Source organism: Petaurus breviceps, unplaced genomic scaffold (genome assembly GCF_028583685.1).
Source record: "Petaurus breviceps papuanus isolate PSGF00001 unplaced genomic scaffold, PetGlider_PUasm1.0 186, whole genome shotgun sequence".
NCBI classification, from domain to species: Eukaryota; Metazoa; Chordata; class Mammalia; order Diprotodontia; family Petauridae; genus Petaurus; species Petaurus breviceps.
In genome coordinates this window covers 46,746,848-46,766,482 of record NW_027185798.1, presented here as the reverse complement: position 1 = coordinate 46,766,482, position 19,635 = coordinate 46,746,848, and the positions used below count along the sequence as shown (strand labels likewise).

At 44.9% G+C, this 19,635-nt stretch overlaps 1 protein-coding gene across 1 annotated transcript in view; it reads left to right on the top strand.

Moving 5' to 3' along the window:
* The window catches only part of SLC6A17 (solute carrier family 6 member 17), a 62,774-nt gene that overhangs the window by 35,526 nt on the left and 7,613 nt on the right, over positions 1–19,635 (top strand). Inside the window, exons 5-10 of the mRNA XM_069090409.1 lie at positions 760–941; positions 2,952–3,062; positions 4,453–4,694; positions 4,964–5,156; positions 7,547–7,739; positions 9,677–9,836. Coding sequence (XP_068946510.1) covers positions 760–941; positions 2,952–3,062; positions 4,453–4,694; positions 4,964–5,156; positions 7,547–7,739; positions 9,677–9,836 — 1,081 coding nt within the window. The remainder of the gene's footprint in view (positions 1–759; positions 942–2,951; positions 3,063–4,452; positions 4,695–4,963; positions 5,157–7,546; positions 7,740–9,676; positions 9,837–19,635) is intronic.

The window sequence follows — 19,635 nt, the reverse complement described above, 5'->3', positions numbered from 1 at the left end:
GAAACTGAGGCTCAGACAGCTTAATTGATTTGCCAAAGGGCATACTTTGAATCCAGGTCCATTGACTCCAAATCTGTTGTTGTTCAGTCCTTTCAGTCATATCCGACTTTTATGATGCCATTTGGGATTTTCTTGGCAAAGATACTAGGATGGTTTGCCATTACCTGTTCCACCTCATTTGACAGATGAGGAAACTGAGGCAAATGGGGTTAAGTGACTTGTCCAGGGTCAGACAGCCAGCAAGTGTCTGAGGTCACTTTTGAACTTGTGAAGATGAGGTCTTCCTGACTCCAGGCTGGACCCTGTGCACACTATGGCACCACCTAGTTGCTCTCAGACTCCCAATGGAGTGCTTTTAAAATTTCATCCTCCTGCCTCCCAGAAGGATATATACAACCTGATTAGTGGAAGAGCTGAGATGGCAAGCTGAGCCTTCTAACTTGGGCTCCACTCCAGAGGAGACTTGCATCATGATTTTAATGTCAGGAAGGTGATGTGAGACAAGAATTTAGCCAGGCCAGAATGTTCTAGTGCTCTCTAAGATCTGCTGGGAACCCAGGAGTGCCCAGCACATCACGTAACCATGCCAACTTGATTTACTCAGAGTGAGATAAGGTCCTTTTCCCTCTCTGCTCCCCAGGGGGTTGGGGGAAATACTTTGTCACACCCTTCGGGGTGAAATTGGGTGGGTGGGCCAATGCAGCTTACTTGCTGGGTGCTACTCAGCCCCGAGGTGCCATGACTGATCGTTGGTTTCAGTGGTGGAAGAAGAGTGTGATAAGAGTTCAGCCACCACCTACTTCTGGTACCGAGAAGCTCTGGACATCTCCAACTCCATCTCAGAGAGTGGGGGGCTCAACTGGAAGATGACCCTCAGCCTCCTTGTGGCTTGGAGCATCGTGGGTATGGCTGTGGTCAAGGGCATTCAATCTTCCGGAAAGGTAAGTAGCAGAGGGCTGTAGAGGTGGGAAAGGATAAGGGGTAGTAAGTGTCAGGGGACAAGGGCATCAACCAGGAATCGATAAGGTCTGGGTTCTTCTCCTGAATCTGTACTAGCTCACCATATGCTTTTATCTAAACCTTATTGGGGGCCTCAGTTTACCTGTCTGTGAAGTGGAGATAATATTACACTATCTGCCTCACAGCGTTGTTGTGAATCAAAGACATATACATTCAAGTGACATAGAATCATGAACTACTACTCTTTTTCAATGGGTACACAATGAATAATTCCATGGCCATAAAGGTTGCCTGATGGGGTGAGGAGTCACCAAAACTTGGATGAACAAACTTTTGTTCATTGGCTGTAAATAGTTGGTGATGGTACCATATTGAACCAATGGTCAAAGGTTGGTTGGGTTTGGTGGGGGATGGGTGGGTAAAGAGAGAGGGATCCCTCTTGGGGTTACTGTCATTGCAAAAGTGGTTTTCTGAGGAACATAAGACGGGCTGGCTGCTAGGCAAGCTTGCTGAGAAAACTCTCAGTACTGCCCTCTAGGTACCTGAGAATTAGGAGCTCAGAATTATCCACACACAATCCCAGAGCTGGAAGAGTCCCCAAAGACCTCCTGGTCCAACCTGTACCTCCATGGGAATGATCCCTACAGAGTTCACAAAAAATGGTTGACCAGCTTTCATGTAAAGACCTCTGGGGAGGGGGAAACTCCTCTCCCTTCTGAGGCAGCTCATTCTACTTTGATTTGTAAGTTGTCCCTTACATTTCCCCCCTGAAACTTCCAACCACTATTCCTACCCCTGCCCTATGGGGTCAAGAAAGACAAATCTTTCCCTCCCTCTTCCATATGACAGCCCTATCCTAAAATGATCGTTAAATGGAATAAAAGTAGAGAAGGAGTGTTAGATTCTTTATTGAGCTTATGTGTCTTCATAAGTAAACCTTGTGACCCAAGGTTAGATTCTTTGCCTTCAAACTCCCAAACAAAAACTTCAAAAAGGTCTCCCCTGCCCCAGTTGGCTAGTTACAGAATCAGCAGATCTAGCCTAACCAAGCTTTAGCTGAGGTGGGACTTGTAAATGTATGCTGATGAAACCTTAGAGGGCTCTAGCTTTCTGTAAAACACAAGTACATTTGAATCTACTTAGCACTCCATTTTCCTTGGAGCTTGGGCCCTCTTTAAACAGAGCTAAACCCTGTAATTTGCTAAATATCATTGCTGACATTTATACAGCACTTTAACACTTATAAAGCATTTTAATTATAATTGTATTCAAGCCTCACAACAACTGTGGTGGATGGTAGTAGACTAGTTCATTATGCCCATTTTACAGATGAGGAAACTGAGGCTTAGGACAGTTGTTTCTAGGGTCATAATCTAGTGTCTGAGAGAGGATTTGAACACACGTCTTCCTGGACACCAAGTCCAGAACTCTGTCACTACACCACCTAGTTGCCTCCTATCAGACACTCAGTATGTTGAACATTAAACAAAGGAAATGGGGAACAGGAGGTAGGGGAGAGGAAACAAACAGTGTAGTGGGTGGAGTTGTAACCCTCAGAAAGCTCTAGTGGACCCCAGGTAAAGCATTTAGCTGAGTGATTGCTTTGTAATCTGCCTGAATTTCACCAGCCCTAAGGAGAGAAAGCTAGTTCCTTGGCACTAGCCATGCCCACATCAAACCTCTATCACCTCACCCCTTGGGAACTTTATAGGCACTCCAGGCAAAGCTGGGGGTGGAGGATGGGCTTGGCTGGTATATACTGGGCATAGCCAATGTACCTGGCACTATGCCAAGGAGCTTTGATGCCCCAAGGAGGTGCCCGTTATTATAGCCCTCAGAGGGGGCTTTCTGTCTTTATGAAGTTGTCCTGTTCTCTCCTATCAGCCTAGGGAGCAGGTGGGAGGATTATGGGATCATAAGGTTTTGAGCTTTAAGGGATGAAGGGCATCTGCCAGCAGGCACACAAGGGCATCTCCTTGTCTTCTCTCCAGGTGATGTATTTCAGCTCCCTTTTCCCCTATGTGGTGCTGGCCTGCTTCCTAGTCCGGGGGCTGCTGCTACGGGGAGCCGTGGATGGGATCCTGCACATGTTTACTCCCAAGGTAAAGCCCAGGATGCTCTCCTGGCAGTCACACACCTGGTGACATGTATCATTGGGCACACCTGTGACAAGAGAAACTAAATCAAGAGAAACCTTACAGCCAGGAAGCTCTCAAAAGAAAATCCCACCAGGAATTTGCAGAACAATCTTCTAACTGGGCTGTTACTTTATTTACTTACTTATTTTGGAGGAAAGTCAGGGAAATTGGGATTTAAGTGACTTGCCCAAGGTCACACAGCTAGTAAGTGTTAAGGTCAGATTTGAACTCAGGTCATCCTGACTCCAGGTCCGGTGTTCTATTCACTTCACCACCTAGCTGCCCCTGGACCATTACTATTGTCCCATAGCTCACAGCTTTCAGAAAGCTAAGAATCAAAAGTCACAGATTTAGAGAATCATAAAAACTTGGAACTGGGAGGGACCTCCAAGGTCACCCAGTCCAGTCTGAATCTGAACTAGAATCTCTTCTGATGGGTGCTCTTCTCTTCTCAGCTTAAAGATGTCCAGTAAGTAGAAATAATAATAATAACTAACATTTTTATAGCACTTACTATGTGCCAGGCACTATACTAAGTGCTTTACAATTATTATCTCATTCAGTCCTCACAACTGTGAGGTAAATACTATTATTACCCCCATTTTACAGGTGGGGAAACTGAGGCAAACCAGGTTTGCCAAAGGTTGCAGCTAGAAAGTGTCTGCAATTGGATTTGAACTCAGGTCTCCCAGACTTCAGTCTCTCTTCACTCACAATACATCACCTGGTTACCTTAGTAATGAGCTTGCTAGCCTTGACTTCTCTCTCTTTTTCCACATTGTTGTGGGTACCAGCACCAATGAGACAATGAACATGATGGGCAGGTGTTTGTATTAATAAAGCAACAATGTAGTTACCAGGTTGTGGGGATTAAATGAGATAAGGGTGAAAAGCTACAAGACTGAATGGATGTGAAGGATTGGGCTAATTATATGGTGGGGAAGGAACCTGTTGGTCAGGGACCACCCTTTCCTGGGAAGGGCATGATGGAGGAAGTGGGGAAGGGTCCCTGATTTCCCCAGTTCTGTTCTTCAATCTACTGTCCCCATGCCCCCACAAGGGAATAACAGATGAGCCTTGGGGTTTCCCAGGTCTCCGTGATGAGTCAAGGGACAGGTTAGGCTGGCAAGGGGAGGTGGTGCTTTGGATTGGGGTGAAGCCTAGAGAGACTGGGTTCCCTGTCATTATATTAGAGCCTCTTGATGAAGCTGGGGTTTAGAGGTTATATATGTGGGGTTGGAGGTAAGGGAGGGAGGAGGAGCAGAAAGAAAACAATTAACCATTGTCTCCCTTCTTCTTTCCTTCTCTCTCCCTCCTTCCTTTCCCCAACTCCCTATCCTCCACCACCCAACAGTTAGACAAGATGCTGGACCCCCAGGTGTGGCGGGAGGCGGCCACCCAGGTCTTCTTTGCCTTGGGGTTGGGCTTCGGGGGTGTCATCGCCTTCTCCAGCTACAACAAACAGGATAACAACTGCCACTTTGATGCTGCCCTTGTGTCCTTCATCAATTTCTTCACCTCGGTGCTGGCCACCCTGGTTGTTTTTGCTGTGCTGGGCTTCAAGGCCAATATCATGAATGAGAAGTGTGTGGTCGAGTAGGTGACACTCCCCTTCTCCTCATAGCTTACTCCCTGTACCATCTTCCTTTCCTCCCTACCCTCAGGCTGTGGAAAGGGGAATGGAAGAATCCTGTTTTCTCCAGCCTCAGATTACTAGAGAGAAGGTCAGAGACCTTCCTGTACTTGGTCCCTTTTGGGGTAAGGCCTGGGTAAAACATATGGGTTAGAGTGTAAGGAAGTTGTTCTATTGGAGATATAGCCCCTGAGTAACTTCCTCATTCCTCCCCCACCCTCTCCACTGTCAGGAATGCTGAGAAGATCCTTGGGTACCTGAACACCAATGTCCTGAGTCATGACCTCATCCCACCCCATGTCAACTTCTCCCACCTGACTGCCCATGACTACAGTGAGATGTACAAAGTCATCATGACTGTCAAGGAAGACCGATTCCAGGAGCTGGGCCTGGACCCCTGTCTTCTGGAAGATGAACTGAATAAGGTTTGGAGACAGGGACCAGTAGCAACGATGAAAGGGTCCAGGGTCAGGGATAATAGATGTTTGGGGTACAGGGAAAAGCTTAGACAGGATCCTTGTCATTAGGAAACTCTATGACTAGTAGATGAAGCAAAACAAAGATATCATCATGAATTCATTTGGCAAATATAAAGCACATACTCTGTGCAGGATGAGGTAGAGTATAGCATACCTGAGAGGGTATTGGCCTTGGCGTTAGGAAGACCTATGTTCAAAGGCTGCCTCTGACCTTGTGACTGTTTACAAGTCCCTCGACCTCTCAGTGCCCCAGACAGCTGTTTAGGGTCTCAGGCTGGAGATGTACTGCTAATCTGCCTCTCAGTCTTGACAGGAGCCATTTCCAAAGGATGAGTGCCTAGTATTAATGAAATCACAGATCCAAATTTCCAAAAATGAAAGTGCTAAATACTCTGGAGAATGGAAGGGCTAGGTTCCTGCCCTTACTGTCCTGTTGGGTAGAAAAAGTGGCCACACGTGAAAAGCTAAATGGAGAAAAGCTATTTAGAAAATAGCTTAGAAAAGCTAAAAGCCATAGGCAAGGGAGGATGCAGGAGTGGCTGAAAGTCATCCTGTGCTACACAAAGGGGAAAGGAATAAGCATTTATTGAGCACCTATTATATTCCAGACATTGTGCTAAGTGCTTTACAAATATCATCTCATTTGATCCTTACAACAATCCTGGGAGGTAGGTGCTATTATAATCCCCATTAACAGTTGTGGATACTGAGGCAGACAGAGGCCTAAGTGCCTTATCTAGGGTCACAGAGCTTGTGTCTGAGGCAGGATTTGAACTCAGGTCTTCCTCACTCCAGGACAAGCACTCTATCCACCTTGCCACCTAGATGTCTATACATGAATATAGACCATAGAAGCTAGAGGTTCCGGGGAGGCAGAGATCACTGTGGACTAGAGGGCTCAGGGAAAGCTCCATGGAGGAGGGAGAACTTGAAATGTCCCCTAAGGATATGTAGGCAGAGGAGAGAAGGGTAAAGCATTCTAAGAGGGAAGAATGTGGGCAGAGGCTAGAATGGAAATGAAGCATTCAGCGGGTGGATCAGCTTGTCTGGAGTAAAGAAAGGGTTCCTTTTGGAGAGTATTAGGAATTGAGTTTCTCAGGATGGGTTGGGGGCAGACTGGAGAAGGTATTGAATTCAAGGCTGTTTGGATTTTACTTCTTGGGCCGTCAATAGCCATCCATTGAAGCAGTGATTGAAAGAAACATTGTAGGGAGAATAGTCAGACTGCATTGTGCCACATGGTTTGGAGAGGGGAAAGACCAGATCTTCAATTAGGTTAAAAAAAATTCAGTGACCTATGTGCAGGATGATGGAGCTCTGGCTTGATATGGCTCCACGGGAAAAGGATCTGGAGGTTTTAGCTGACACAAGTTCAGTGTGAATCAGCAGTGTCCTGGGATGTTACAGTTCCCTTGGAATCTGTGATAATGAGACCATACCTGGAGGATTGAATTCCATTTGAGGAATTATAGCTTTAGAGGATCAGTAGAAAGTAAGCTCTCTGAGGGCAGAGGACACTGAAGATTGCTTATGTGATCCAATTGAATTATATTGATAAGGTGGAACCCATTCCAAGGAGGATGACCAGAATGTTGATGGAAATCATATTTGAAACAGGCATGTAGGGGGGAGGGGAAAGACAGAGAGAAGCAGACAAGCAGATAGAGACAAGCAAAGAAAGAGAGACATAAAGAGACAGAGACATACACATAGAGAGCATGAATGCATTTATTAAGCACTTACTGTGTACCATGCAATGTGCTAAGCATGGGAAACACATACATAAGCAAACAAGGCAGCATCTATGCTCCTGGAACTTTCATTCTAACAGAAAAATGTACAGAAAGGGGAGCTGGAAGCGGGGAGGGGATGGCTAGGGAGTGGCGATCTCTGATCTTCGATTTCTGAAAGCCTGTCACAGGGCAGAGAGAGTAGATTTTGTTCTGGGTTTCAGAAATGGGTCCCAGTGGGTCCAGGGAAGATTTCAGTACAATGCAAGGAAGAACTTTGTAACAGAGCTGTTCAGCCATGGATTGGGCTACCCTCTGGAATGGTTTAGTCCCTGAAAGTGCTTCTGGAGCACTCAGAGTACTCTTTCATGGATATAGAAGGGATTCGTGAACTGGGTGGGAGGCTGACCTGCTGAGTTCAGAGCCCTTTTCTCAGTCTGAGTCTATGATTCTGGGGTTCCATGTGTGTGCAGTGAATGCCCATAGCTGTATGACTGAGGGCTTGGCAGCTGGTGGACATTAGTGGTAGTCTTGGATGCTCACTTTATCCTGTTATATACATGCTGAATCTTGTACCTTCTTTATCCTCCCTGTCCCCTTGGACAGTCTGTGCAGGGGACAGGCCTGGCTTTCATTGCCTTCACCGAGGCCATGACCCACTTCCCAGCCTCTCCCTTCTGGTCTGTCATGTTCTTCCTTATGCTGATCAACCTGGGCCTGGGCAGCATGATTGGGACCATGGCTGGGATCACCACACCCATCATTGATACCTTCAAGGTGCCAAAGGAAATGTTCACAGGTAAATCCTTCCCCCCTCGTTTTCAGCTCTGTGTTCCTCCTCCCCAGGGCCCCCCCCCCCCCTGTCCACCATCCTCTGTCCCCTTGCAGGAGGACAAAGGATGAATAACTTCACTGCCAACAGTGCCCAATCTCTTGACTTCAAGAATAGCTGCTGCTTTGTTCATTTCATTTGTAGACAGATCACTCAGTCCCCAAGTGCCCAGAAACCCTCCAGCTGGTGTGAGCTGGTGCCCTCAGGGAAACTGCTAGTCAGTCAGTCAGTAAATTAATATGCATTTATTAAACTCTTGCTCTGCCAGGCACTGTGCTAAGTTCTAGGAATATAAAGAAAGTCTCTGGTTTCAAGGAGCTCAGAGTCTAATGGGGGGGAGGGGGGACGACATGCAAACAACTATTTACAAACAAGATACGGACAAGATGAATTGGAAATACAGAAATACAAATTGGAAATATGAAATACAAAAAAAAAAAAGCCCAGAGCAAAGGCTCTGTTAAGAGGGATTAAGGAGGTGGGCATTTTAGCAGGGTCTTAAAAGAAGCCAAGGAGAGCAGGAGTTGAACATAAGAAGGGAGAACATTCCAGGCATGGGAGACAGCCAGTGAAAATGGAGTGAGATGGGGTGTCCTTTGGAAGGAATCGCAAGGATGCCAGGGCTACGAATCCCAGAGGGGGGGATACGAGGTGTAAGAAGACTAGAGAGGAAGAAAGTTATGAAGGGATTTGAACACTGAAGAGAGGGGTTTATAATGCAATGTGGAGGTGATAGGGAGCCACTGGAGTTTTTTGAGTAGATGAGTGACTACTAGGATCAGAAAAATCACGGATAGTTTTAATGGAGGATGAACTGGATCGGAAGAGGCAAGGTAACCAACCATCGGGCTCTTTCAATAGTCCAGGCATTGGGTGATGATGAGGATTTGTACCAGGGTGGTGGCAGCATCAGAGGAGAGGAGGGAGCACATATGAGAGATATTCAGAAGACAGGATTGGGCAACAGATTGGATATGGGAGGTGAGAGTGACGAGTTGAAGGTGACACTTATGTTGTCAGCCTAGGTGACTGGTTGCTAGCTGGTCTGTATCTTGATTTCCCCACCAGAACTTCAGTCTTCTGGTTGGCACAGCTGGGGTGAGCTTGGTAATAGTGTCCTCTGAGAATTTTTCTTGGCCAGTAGAAAAGAAGTGGCTGGTGAGGTCAGGGCTCTGACAGGTGAAGTCGGGGAGGTCATCAGTGCCATTGCCACTTTTCAAGGACTTGTTTCTATGGGCAATGACCATGTTTCCCTCCCTTTCTGATCCACTCTAGAGTGTAGGTGTGAATGGGATAGGGTTGGGCACAGCTTCAATTGTGTCTCCTTTCCACCATGAGTACCTGGCTCCCTCCCTAGACAAAGCTGGTAAGTGAGTACCTGAAATGGGAGTCAGGTCTCCTGGGTTCCCTTCCCATTTCCATCAAGAACTTCCATGTTACCTTGGGAATGTCCTCCACCAACCCTTCAATCCTCTCCAAAGTTTGTATTCAGGACTTTTCCAGGCCTAATGTTGGTACCCATACTTTTGCTTGATACCTGGCAGAGCAAGAGTGGCCACAGATCTGGCATCACCCATGGGGTTTCCTTCTCTTTTCCCAGACCTTAGTCTCATTGCATTCCTTGGAAGGGATATAGAGGGTATAAAGCCTTAGAAATGAGGGTTTCTGACTCATGTTCCCAGGCTCTATCCCTGACTGTTTCTCTACAAAACCATAGGTAGTTAGACAACAGACGAGTGCTACCAAATGGCATCAGGGTGCTTGTTGATGGGATGCCACCTTGGACCATGGTGGTGCTGAATCTTACCTGGGAGTGAGAGGTGTTGGGGAGAGGTGGCTGGGCTGCCTCCTCTAAGGGAGACTCCACAATCTTAGGGGCTCTGAAATCTCTGTTCTCTTTGCAGTTGGGTGCTGCATCTTTGCATTTTTTGTGGGACTTCTGTTTGTCCAGCGCTCTGGGAACTACTTTGTCACCATGTTTGATGACTACTCAGCCACTCTGCCCCTCACAGTCATTGTCATCCTAGAAAACATCGCTGTATCCTGGATTTACGGGACCAAGAAGTAAGACTCTTACTTGGGTGGGGAGGGATGTTGGGGATAGGCAGGGAATACCTTCCAAGGGTGAGAAGTCTGGGAGAGGGGAGATTTCTCCTTAGGGGCTCCTGGTCCCTGCCCTGGGAATCAATGGGGAGGTAAGTAGGGTCTTTCATTCTTGGAACTGATTGTTGGTGGGCTGGTCATTGACCCCTTCCTCCACTCAGCTCCCTGCTTAATTTTTAGCAATAGAAGCCAGGTTATGGAGTTCAGTTGATTTTTTTTTAAAAGCACCTATGGTTTACTGAGGTCAAGTACTTAGAAAAGGATACAAGCTAGAGTGGATTCTTCCACTCTCCTTCAGGGTAGGGAGTCTAGCCAAAGAGAGGAGGCCTGGCTAAAACAACCAGAGAGAGGTTCGACGAGCAGCTTTGGTACTCTGGAAAGAGCACTGGTTCTAGTTTCAGTTCAAATTCTGCCTCTGATGTTCACTACCTCAGACCCTTACCTCCTGGGCAAGTCATTTCACCAACTCTGCTTCCATTTCCTCACCTATAAAATAAGGGGCTTAGACTAGATGGCCTTCAAGGCCCCCTCCACATCTAACTCCATGATCTATAAGCAATACTAGGAGCCCATCATAACCCCGAGTACAGAGGAAAGTAGGGTAAGAGCCAAGAAAAGGCTGTGCCTCTGAGCCTGCCTCTGGGATAGCAAGATGGCTTTGACTTAAAAGTCCCAGATTTGAACCCTGCCTCACATATTAACTAACTGCATGGCCCTGGGTAAATCATTTAACCTTCCTCAGTCTCAGTTTCTTCATCTATAAAATGGGGTTAATATAAGCACCTACTTCAAAGAGTTATTGTAAGGATCCAATGAGAGAATTCATGTAAAGTATTTTACAAACCTTAAAGCCCTTTATAAAAGTTAGATATTATCACTCCTCAGAACTTTCTCTTCCCAGTGGCTAACCTATTCCTCCAGTCTTCCAATAAACCCCCTGGTTTCCTAATTGTTGTTATTCTGATTTGCTACTCTAGGGAAAAACACCTTCTCCTGGCTCTCTGTTGTCTCTCCCCTACTCTAATCCCTTTCTAATTTCACCCTAATACTCTCTCAATCTCTTTCTCCCTCCTTTTTCCACTGAATACTTTAGAATTTAGGGCCTTAGGCTATTGAAAATCGGTCCTTCCCTTTTGTATTCCTTTCCACCCACACACTCTCCCTCTTCAAACTAATGAAAACCTGACTTTCTCTCCGGGATGTCGCATGCCTTGAAAGCCTCTCTTTTGGTGGCCAGCCCTCCTCACAGGGCCAAAAGGAAGAGTCAGCACATTCTTTCCTTCCGACAACCCCCTTCCAAACCGTTGTCCTGATGAAACTACCCACTCTCCTTTTCTGCTCAGAAGTGCATGCCATGTGGTTATTCCACCCTCTCCACATCCTTCCTAAAGTCTTCTACCAACCTCCCTCAATAATGAAGGGCCAAAAGCAGAATAGAATGGAATCCTTCCTCCATGACTGAATGACCCCTGAAGATTCTAGTAGATTCAAATCTCATCCATGTGGGACCACCTTCCAGGGGTGCCTGCTCCCTGCCATTTACTTTCTCATGCTTCATTCATATTCTTTCACAAATCTTCTATAGCTTGACCATCCAACATATTAGAGGCTTTCCTTTTGATATCTTGGCATTGCTAGGGGAGGCATGGACAGTTAAGTGGCACAGTAGATAGAACGCTAGGCCTGGAGTCAGGAAGACTCACTTTGCTGAGTTCAAATATGACTTCAGACAGTAGCTGTGTGACCCTGGGCATGTCATTTAACCCTTTGCCTCAGTTTCCTCATCTGTAATGTGAACCGGAGAAGGAAATGTTAAACCACTCTAGTATCTCTGCCAAGAAAAGCCCCAAATGAAGTCACAAAGTTAAACAAGACTGAAAAACAACCAAATAACTGAAAGGGTAGGCACTGCTATATTGCAGTGGAGAAGTTGTCCTGCCTAGCTGTTACCCCAAGTCCTCCCTAAGATGACTCCTTTTCTGATTATAAATCATATTTATACATATATTATTTATTATTATATAATTGTATAATTTATTATAATATAATTATGTAATTTTTATATATTATATAAATTATAAATCTCATAAGATCATAAATTTGGAACTGGAAGGGGTTTTAGAATCTATATAGTCCAACTCATTTTACAGATGAGGAAGCTGAGACCTGGGGAGACAAAGTAATTAAGGGCACATTGGTACTCAGTGGTGGAGCCAGGATTTGAACCCAGGTTGTCTGACTTTAAGTCTCTTTCCATTACATCTTGCTTCCTTGCTTTTGGATGATGGCGTTCATACACCTCCTTGTATAAAGTCTTCATGGGTAACATTGCAGCCCATTTACATCCACCATATTTCTCTCTATTGCTCTTTGGGTCACCCCTGATTTTGCTTCTGCAGATATTGCGGTGTTCCAAGCTCTCTGGGATCATTAAAAGAATAGGAGAAGGACAGAAGGTGGATTCTAAGGACAGAGTGGATTTCATCGGTATAGGGAACTTGTAAATAAGGCAGCGCCCTCTACTGATGAAGATCAGAACTTTCTCTTCAATTTCTAGTCTTACACAGTAGCCTGGGGCATTAGGGTCATACAACCAAGAAGAAAGACTTGAACCTAGGCCTTCCATACTCCAAAGTCAGCTCTCCTCCACTCCACCATGCTAGTGCTGGAAGAATATTCATGCTTTAAAAGATGAGTTATTATTTCAGGAAGCATCTTGGGATCGAAATAAGTGATGTGCTATTTCCCGGATGCTGTAGCCGGCTTTCTTGGTTCTCTGTAGTCTCTGTCCAAGATACTCATAGAATCAGCTCAATGGAGCTAGTCTAGTCTAGCTTAGTCCAATCAGATGCTAATCAAGAAGTTACTGAAGTGGTGACTATGGAAAATACTGAGCAAAGAATGAGCACAAGAGCTGTTGGGGAGGTTTAACTGATCAGACGTGAGAGGTGAAGGAAGGAGGAAGAATAAAAGATAGTGTCTATATTTTGGACATGGGATAGTGAGTAACAATAGTGTCACTGATGAAATAGTGAAGTTGGAGAACAGAGAAAAATGAAAAGCTCGGTTTTGGACACACTGGAGTTGATGTTCAAGGTAGAGATGTCTCATAAGCAATTAGATATTTGAATCTAGAGCTTGGAAGAGAAGTCAGGGCTGGAGATTTATAGATTTCTGCGACATGGCATACAGTAAGGGGGAAAACAGTATCGCACTTAGAGGCAGAAGAACCAGATTTGTATATTGACCCCAGCACTTAATGGACTTTGTAACAAGTCATGTAAACTCTGAATTTCAGTCACTTCATCCAACAATGAGAGAATATTTTATACAACCTACCTTGCAGGGTTGTTGTGAGAGAAGCAATTTCTCTTTCTTAAAGTTCTGTAGAAAAGTTCTTGTTATTACAAAGAGGTGATATCGCCATGGAAATCCACAAGATGGGCAAATATAGAGAACCTTGTCCACTCTCCTCAAATCCCCTGTTAGGAAGTCCTTTCTTATGTAGAATCTAAATTGTATTTCCATCTACTGGGGCCAAGCCGAACAGAGTGTATATAATCCTGCCTTCCCGTAGAGGAAAGAACGCTGGGCTTGGAATCAAGAGAGACTTGAGTTTGAATCCTGACTCTGACATTTACTAGTTGTGTGAAAGTGGATAAGTTATTTCATTTCTCTCATCCAGGTTCCTCATTTATAAAATGGAGATAATAATAGCATCTACCTCACAAGGTCTTGAGAATCAAATGCATGCACCCTTTGCAAATCTTTGCAATTGTTTAAATCTTAGCTGTTGTTATCAGCCTTACTTGAAGGCAGCTATCACATCCTCCCACCCCATGTCTTTCCTCCGCCAATCCTCATACACACATTCTAGCACTCCCACTATACTTGTACTCTCCTCTGGACCTCACTCTAGCTTGTCAATGTCCTTCCATATTTTAGAGAACCTTCCTAAAATCCAGTGCTTCAAACTCAACATTTAAAGATGGGCCTCAGTATATTCGTCTGTAAAATGGAAAAATACCACTTGAGGTAGTCAAATATTGATTAAGCACATACTGCACATGTGCCAGGGTCTGCAATTTAGGGTTGTTCTGCATAAGGAAAGCATGTTGTGAACCTTAGGGCATTCTACAAGTGTGAGAACAATTCAGTGCAAAGTAGGTGTGGTCTCACTAGTTTAGGTTGTTGTGGGATTATCTCCTCCCTTGTTCTGGACCCTATCTAATCTTTCATATTTAAGGTTTCCAAAACTCCTAAGGACCTGCCTTGCCCGTGCAGTTCCATTCTACTCCAGGCACACTTTTTTGTCAAGTCCTGTTAAAACATCTTTGGGATGAGCTCCCTTCTCTCCTTTGACATTGCCATTACCTTGATGCAACCCTCATCACCTCACCCCTGGACTATTGCAATGATTGCTCTGCCTGCCTTAAATCCCTCCCCACTGCGGTACATCAGTCAACCAGCTGCCAAACTGATCTTTCTAAAGCACAGGTTGGACCACATCACCCTCCCTCCCCATTCAACGAACTCCAGTGGCTCCCTATTGCCTCCAAGATCAAATATAAAACCCTCTAGCTTTTAAGGTCTTTCACAGTCTGGTCGCTTCTAACTTTCCAGTCTTCTTATGCCTTCCTTACTCCCTCTCAACATACCCTACAATCCAGAGACACTGACTTCCTTGCTGTTCCTCTCCCAAAACACTCCCGACAGAGCCTTTTCCCTGGCTGTCCCCAATACATGGAATGCTCTCCTTCCTCATCGTCAACTTCCAGCATCCTTCAAATCTTAGCTAAAGGACCCCCTTCTACAAGAAGCAGAGAGTTCTCCCAGTCTTCAGTCTCAGTGCCTTCCTTCTGAGACTCTCTCTCTTCTTTGTACATAGTGTTTGCATTTTGTCTCCCCTACTAGACTGTAGCTCTTTGGGAGCAGGCAGTCTTTTACCTGTCTTTGTATCCCAGGTGATTTAGCACAGTGCCCGACACTAAAGTGACTTCCTCAGAGGTCACGTCAGAGCCAGGATCTAAACCTGACTCTGATTCAGGGCTCTCTCCCCTACAAAATGCTGCCTTCCCTATGTTTCTGTTAAAGCAGCTGTATTGTTGGCTCATGGTGAACATGTAGCCTGCTAAGACTCATTCAGGTACTAAGTAAATATTTGTCTAATTGAACCTGGGACACTCTGGGGAAGCTGCACTTTTCACCCTTCTACAGCAGAGGGCATCTGAGACTGTACAGACTTGGTCTTAGGTTTCAAGCTAGAGAAGCCATCTGCTCCAAGCCTCTCAATTTATGGATGGTCACGTATTTGCCCACTGTTTGCATGTCATCTCCCCCATTACACTGAGAGCTTTTTGAGAGGGACTCTAATTTGCCTGTATTTGTAGGACTTGATTAACCTCATCTGATACATATATACATATATATGTTAGGTGCTTAATAAACATTTATTAAGGCTAGGAGAGTTGAAGCTACTTGTCCAAGGTCGAACAGATCATAAGTGTCAGAACCCAGAGCCTCTTACTGAGAACTTCTGCCTCTGAATCCTGTACCTTTTCTAGTCCACATTCTCCTACTGAATCCCTTTCTTATGACTGGGGAAGGGCAGTCATTGGCTCCACCTGCTTGGGGCAAAGAGGGAGGTGTAAGTAGAAGCAAGCTTGTGATAATGACCCAACGTTATTGTGCAGAGTGATGAACATACATGGGAAGAAGAGGGATGCCACTGATGGGGTCCAGTATCATTGGGAATGAAGACATTTCTCAGACATTTCTTGGTGGGATGTCTCCAGAGACCATGGATGCAGAGTCAGCTTTAGGCAGGAAGTGAGTATCGAGTCAGGACTAGGAGGAATCTTAGAGGTCATTTAGACTCACCTCCCTCATTTTACCATCAAATGCACTTATTGGTCCCCAAAGATCCCACTCAGATAGCTAGTGATAGTTCTGGAACTCAATCCCAGATTTCATAACTCAATCTAGATTTTTTTTTTTGGTGGAGGAGATTTGACAAAAACTGTGATTTCATCCATTTAGGGAGCTCCCAGGGAAGAAACTTCCTCCACTGACACAGATGACCACCTGCTCTGCAGCTAGTCTTTGAATAGACTGAGGGTGGGGGGTGGAGGGCAATGAGAGGTTAAATGACTTGCCCAAGGCCACAGAGCTAGAATACATCAGATGGAGGACTTGAAATCAGGTCTTCATGATTCCAAGGCCAGCTCTGTATCTCGGATGCCTCTCGGTTTGCCTAGGGTTACTCAAATAAAAACTTTTTAAAAGTCATACCATGGAACATCACCAAAAGTGCCCCAAGTGAATCAGGACAGGCTGATGAGCGTTTATTAAGAACTTACTACATACCAGGCACTGTGCTAAGCACTAGGGATACAAAGGAAGGCAAAGCACAGTCCCCGTTCAGAAGGAGCTCAGTCTAATGAAGGAGACAACTTGCACACGACCATGCACAGACAAGCTGTCTGCAGGATAAATTGGGAGAAGCCTCCAAAGGGAGGTGCAAGGATTGAGAAGGACTAGAAAAGGTTCCCTGAAGAATATGGGGTTTTAGCTGGGACTTAGAGGAAACAGGAGAAGTAATGAGGCAGAGATGAGGAAGGAGAGAATTCTAGGCATGAGGGACAGCCAATGAAGTCAGAGTTGGAAGATGGAGTGTTCAAGGAGTGGCAAGGAAGGTGATGTCCCCAGATCACAGAGTATATGGAGGGAAGGAAGGTATAAGAAGACTGAAAAGGTGGGAAGGGATTGGGTTTTAATTGCCAAACAGAGAATTTTAGATTGATTTTAGTACTATAGGGAGCCCCTGGAGTTTATTGAAAGGGAGGGTAGTTCATCAGACCTGTGCTGATCACTTTGGCAGCTAAGTGGAAGATGGGCTAGAGTATAAAGAGACTTAAGGCACTGAAACCAATGTACCAAGCAACTGGTTAAACATGAGGTGATGAGGATCTGCAGGGTGGTAACACTGTCAGAGGAGAGAAAGGGATATATAGGTAGAATCATTAAAAAAAAAAAAAGACTGGAGAGCTGGTTGTTAAAATTTTATTGTGAGTATTTAAATCTCTCCTACAAACCAGACCCTGATTTATTGTTTTGCTGGTTTCTAGACTCAAGAAAGTGATGGGGGCAGATAGGTGGTGAAGTGAATAGAGTATTGGCCCTGGAGTCAGAAGGACCTGAGTTCAAATACAGTACTAGACACTTGACACTTACTAGCTGTGTGACCTTGGACAAGTCACTTCCCCCCTCCAAAAAAAAGTGGTGGAGAAAATAGTAATAATGAAGATTAAACAATATACTGTATATGTGTATTTCCCCTCTTTCCTCCTCCCTAGAGCTGGTGGTTAAACATTCACCCTAGTTCAGGCCCCCATCACCTCTCACTTTAATTATACTAGTTTCCTAATTTGTGTCCCTGCCTCCATTCTCTCCCCCTTTCCTATCCATCCTCCATAAAATTTACCAAGTTATATTCCTAAAATACAGATCTGACCACTTCCCTGCTTGTAAAATTCCAGTGGTCTCTGTTAGTGCTAGGAACAAATCTACACTCCCCTGTTTGGCATTTAAAGTCCTTCACCATATGGCTCCAACCTACCTTGTAAAGCTTATTATACTTTACTGCCCTTTATACACCCTATAGTCCAACCAAACTGGCCACTTTGATTTTCTTCAAACATAAAACTTTGTCTTTTGTCTGCAGGTCTTTGTACAGAAGGTACCTCCCATTCCTAGAAGGCCCCCCCCTCCTCCCACCTGTCTTGTAGAATCCTATATGTCTTCAAAGCTCAGCCCAAATGTCACCTGCTACACACGGCCTTTCCAGATCCTCCTAAACTGCTACTGCCTTCCTACCCCAATATTACTTTGTATTTCTTTGCATATATCTTGGATATACTTACATTGTTTTTTTTCCCCTTGGTTAGAAAGTAAGCTTTTTGAGGGCAAGAACTATTTCGCTTTCGTCTTTGTAACTCCATCACAACAGAATATGATATAATAAATATTTACTAATCACCTACTATAGGCCAGGCACTGAGTTAAGTGCTGGGGATACAACAAGAAAAGACAGACCCTGCCCTCAAAGAGCTTAAAGTCTAATGGAGGAACCCAGCATACAAAAGGAAGCTAAAAAGTGGGGAAGAAGAAGGAAGCACTCAGTGTCAGGATGCAGGGGCAAGATGATGGTAAGGTAGAATCCAAAGAGTGCAGCTGGAGGGAAATGAAGAAGTCATTGGACTTCTCAGCCCTTTTTATTTGGAGGGTTTGGGAGAAGTGCTTTACTCCTTCCTCCAGCCCTCCAATCAGAGGGGCAGACGCTACTGAGGGTCCTGATGAGACGTGAAAACTAAAGCTGAAGCAGTCTATGGGATGACGAGTTTCCTGGTGATGAGCTTTTCCTGGTGGCCATCATGATGACAGTGGCATAGAATCCAGAGAGTATAGCTGGTAGGAAATGAGGAGATGGCTGAGCTCCTTTCTCCTCCTTGTATGGAAGCTTTATGTGTAGCACCTAGCACGTGGTGGGCACTTAAATTCTTGATGATTCATTGTTGAAGGATGGAAGACTTACTGTATTATTACATATTGTGTATTGGGCATTTGAGGCAGCTAGGTTGCTCAGTGGGCAGCTAGATGGCAAAGTGGATAGAATGACGAGCCTGGAGTCAAGAAGACTCATTTCCTGAGCTCAAATCCAGCCTCAGACATTCACCAGCTGTGTGACCTTGGGCAAGTCACTTCACCCTATTTGCCTCAGTTTCCTCATCTATCAAATGAGGTGGAGAAGAAAATGGTAAAGCACTCCAGTATCTTAGCCAAGAAAACCCGAAATGAGGTCAGGAAGAGTCGGAAGTGACTGAACAATAGCAAACAACAAAAGGAGACTCAGTGGATAGAGCCCTGGGTCAAGAGTCTGGATGGTTTGAGTTCAAATTTGGTTTCAGACATTAGCTGTGTGACCCTGGGCAAGTCACTTAACTGGCTGCCTGACCCAGTTTTCTTATTGATAAAATGGGAATAATAATAGCTAATACCTATCTTCTAGAAGGTTGTTGTAAAGATAGCATGACATAATACTTTGTAAAGTGTTTTGCAAACTTAAAAGCATGGGAGAAATGCTTGCTATTGTTATTATTGTAGATAGAGCTCTCAGCTAAGAATATGAATGGAGACCAAAGAAATACTCTGAAAGACTTTTCAGAGAATGGAAGTATTCACCCTTCCTTACCCTTACCACTTCCAGCTCTAGATAGAAGACCCTAATCCTCCACATCCTATAAATCCCAGTTTAAATGCCACCTCTCCTTTCCTGATTCATCTAGTTGTAAATAATTACAGCTCTTGGTTTGCACCTCTCTTGCACATTTATGATGCCCCATTTTTAATTTGGGTGTTTTGTATTGGTATCTTATACTGTTAGATTGTAAGCTCCCTAAGGCAGGAACTGTGTCTGAACTCAACTCTGTCTTCAAGAGTATAGTGCTCTGCACCTGGTGGGGGCTTAATCGGTGGCTATTGAAGCAAATTAAAGTTGGATGTGTGAATGTTTATCAAGGACCATATCAACAGGTACAGATTAATGTAGTACAAGGAGGATGTAGCAGCAAGCACCCCAAGCGTCCTCAGGGTGGCTGCCCATACAGGTTCTTGGATCTGCTTTGATAAAGGAAAGCAACTCAAAATGGGTTAACAAGCTTACTTTAATCAGTCAAATATGTATCGTTTACCTAGTTCAGGG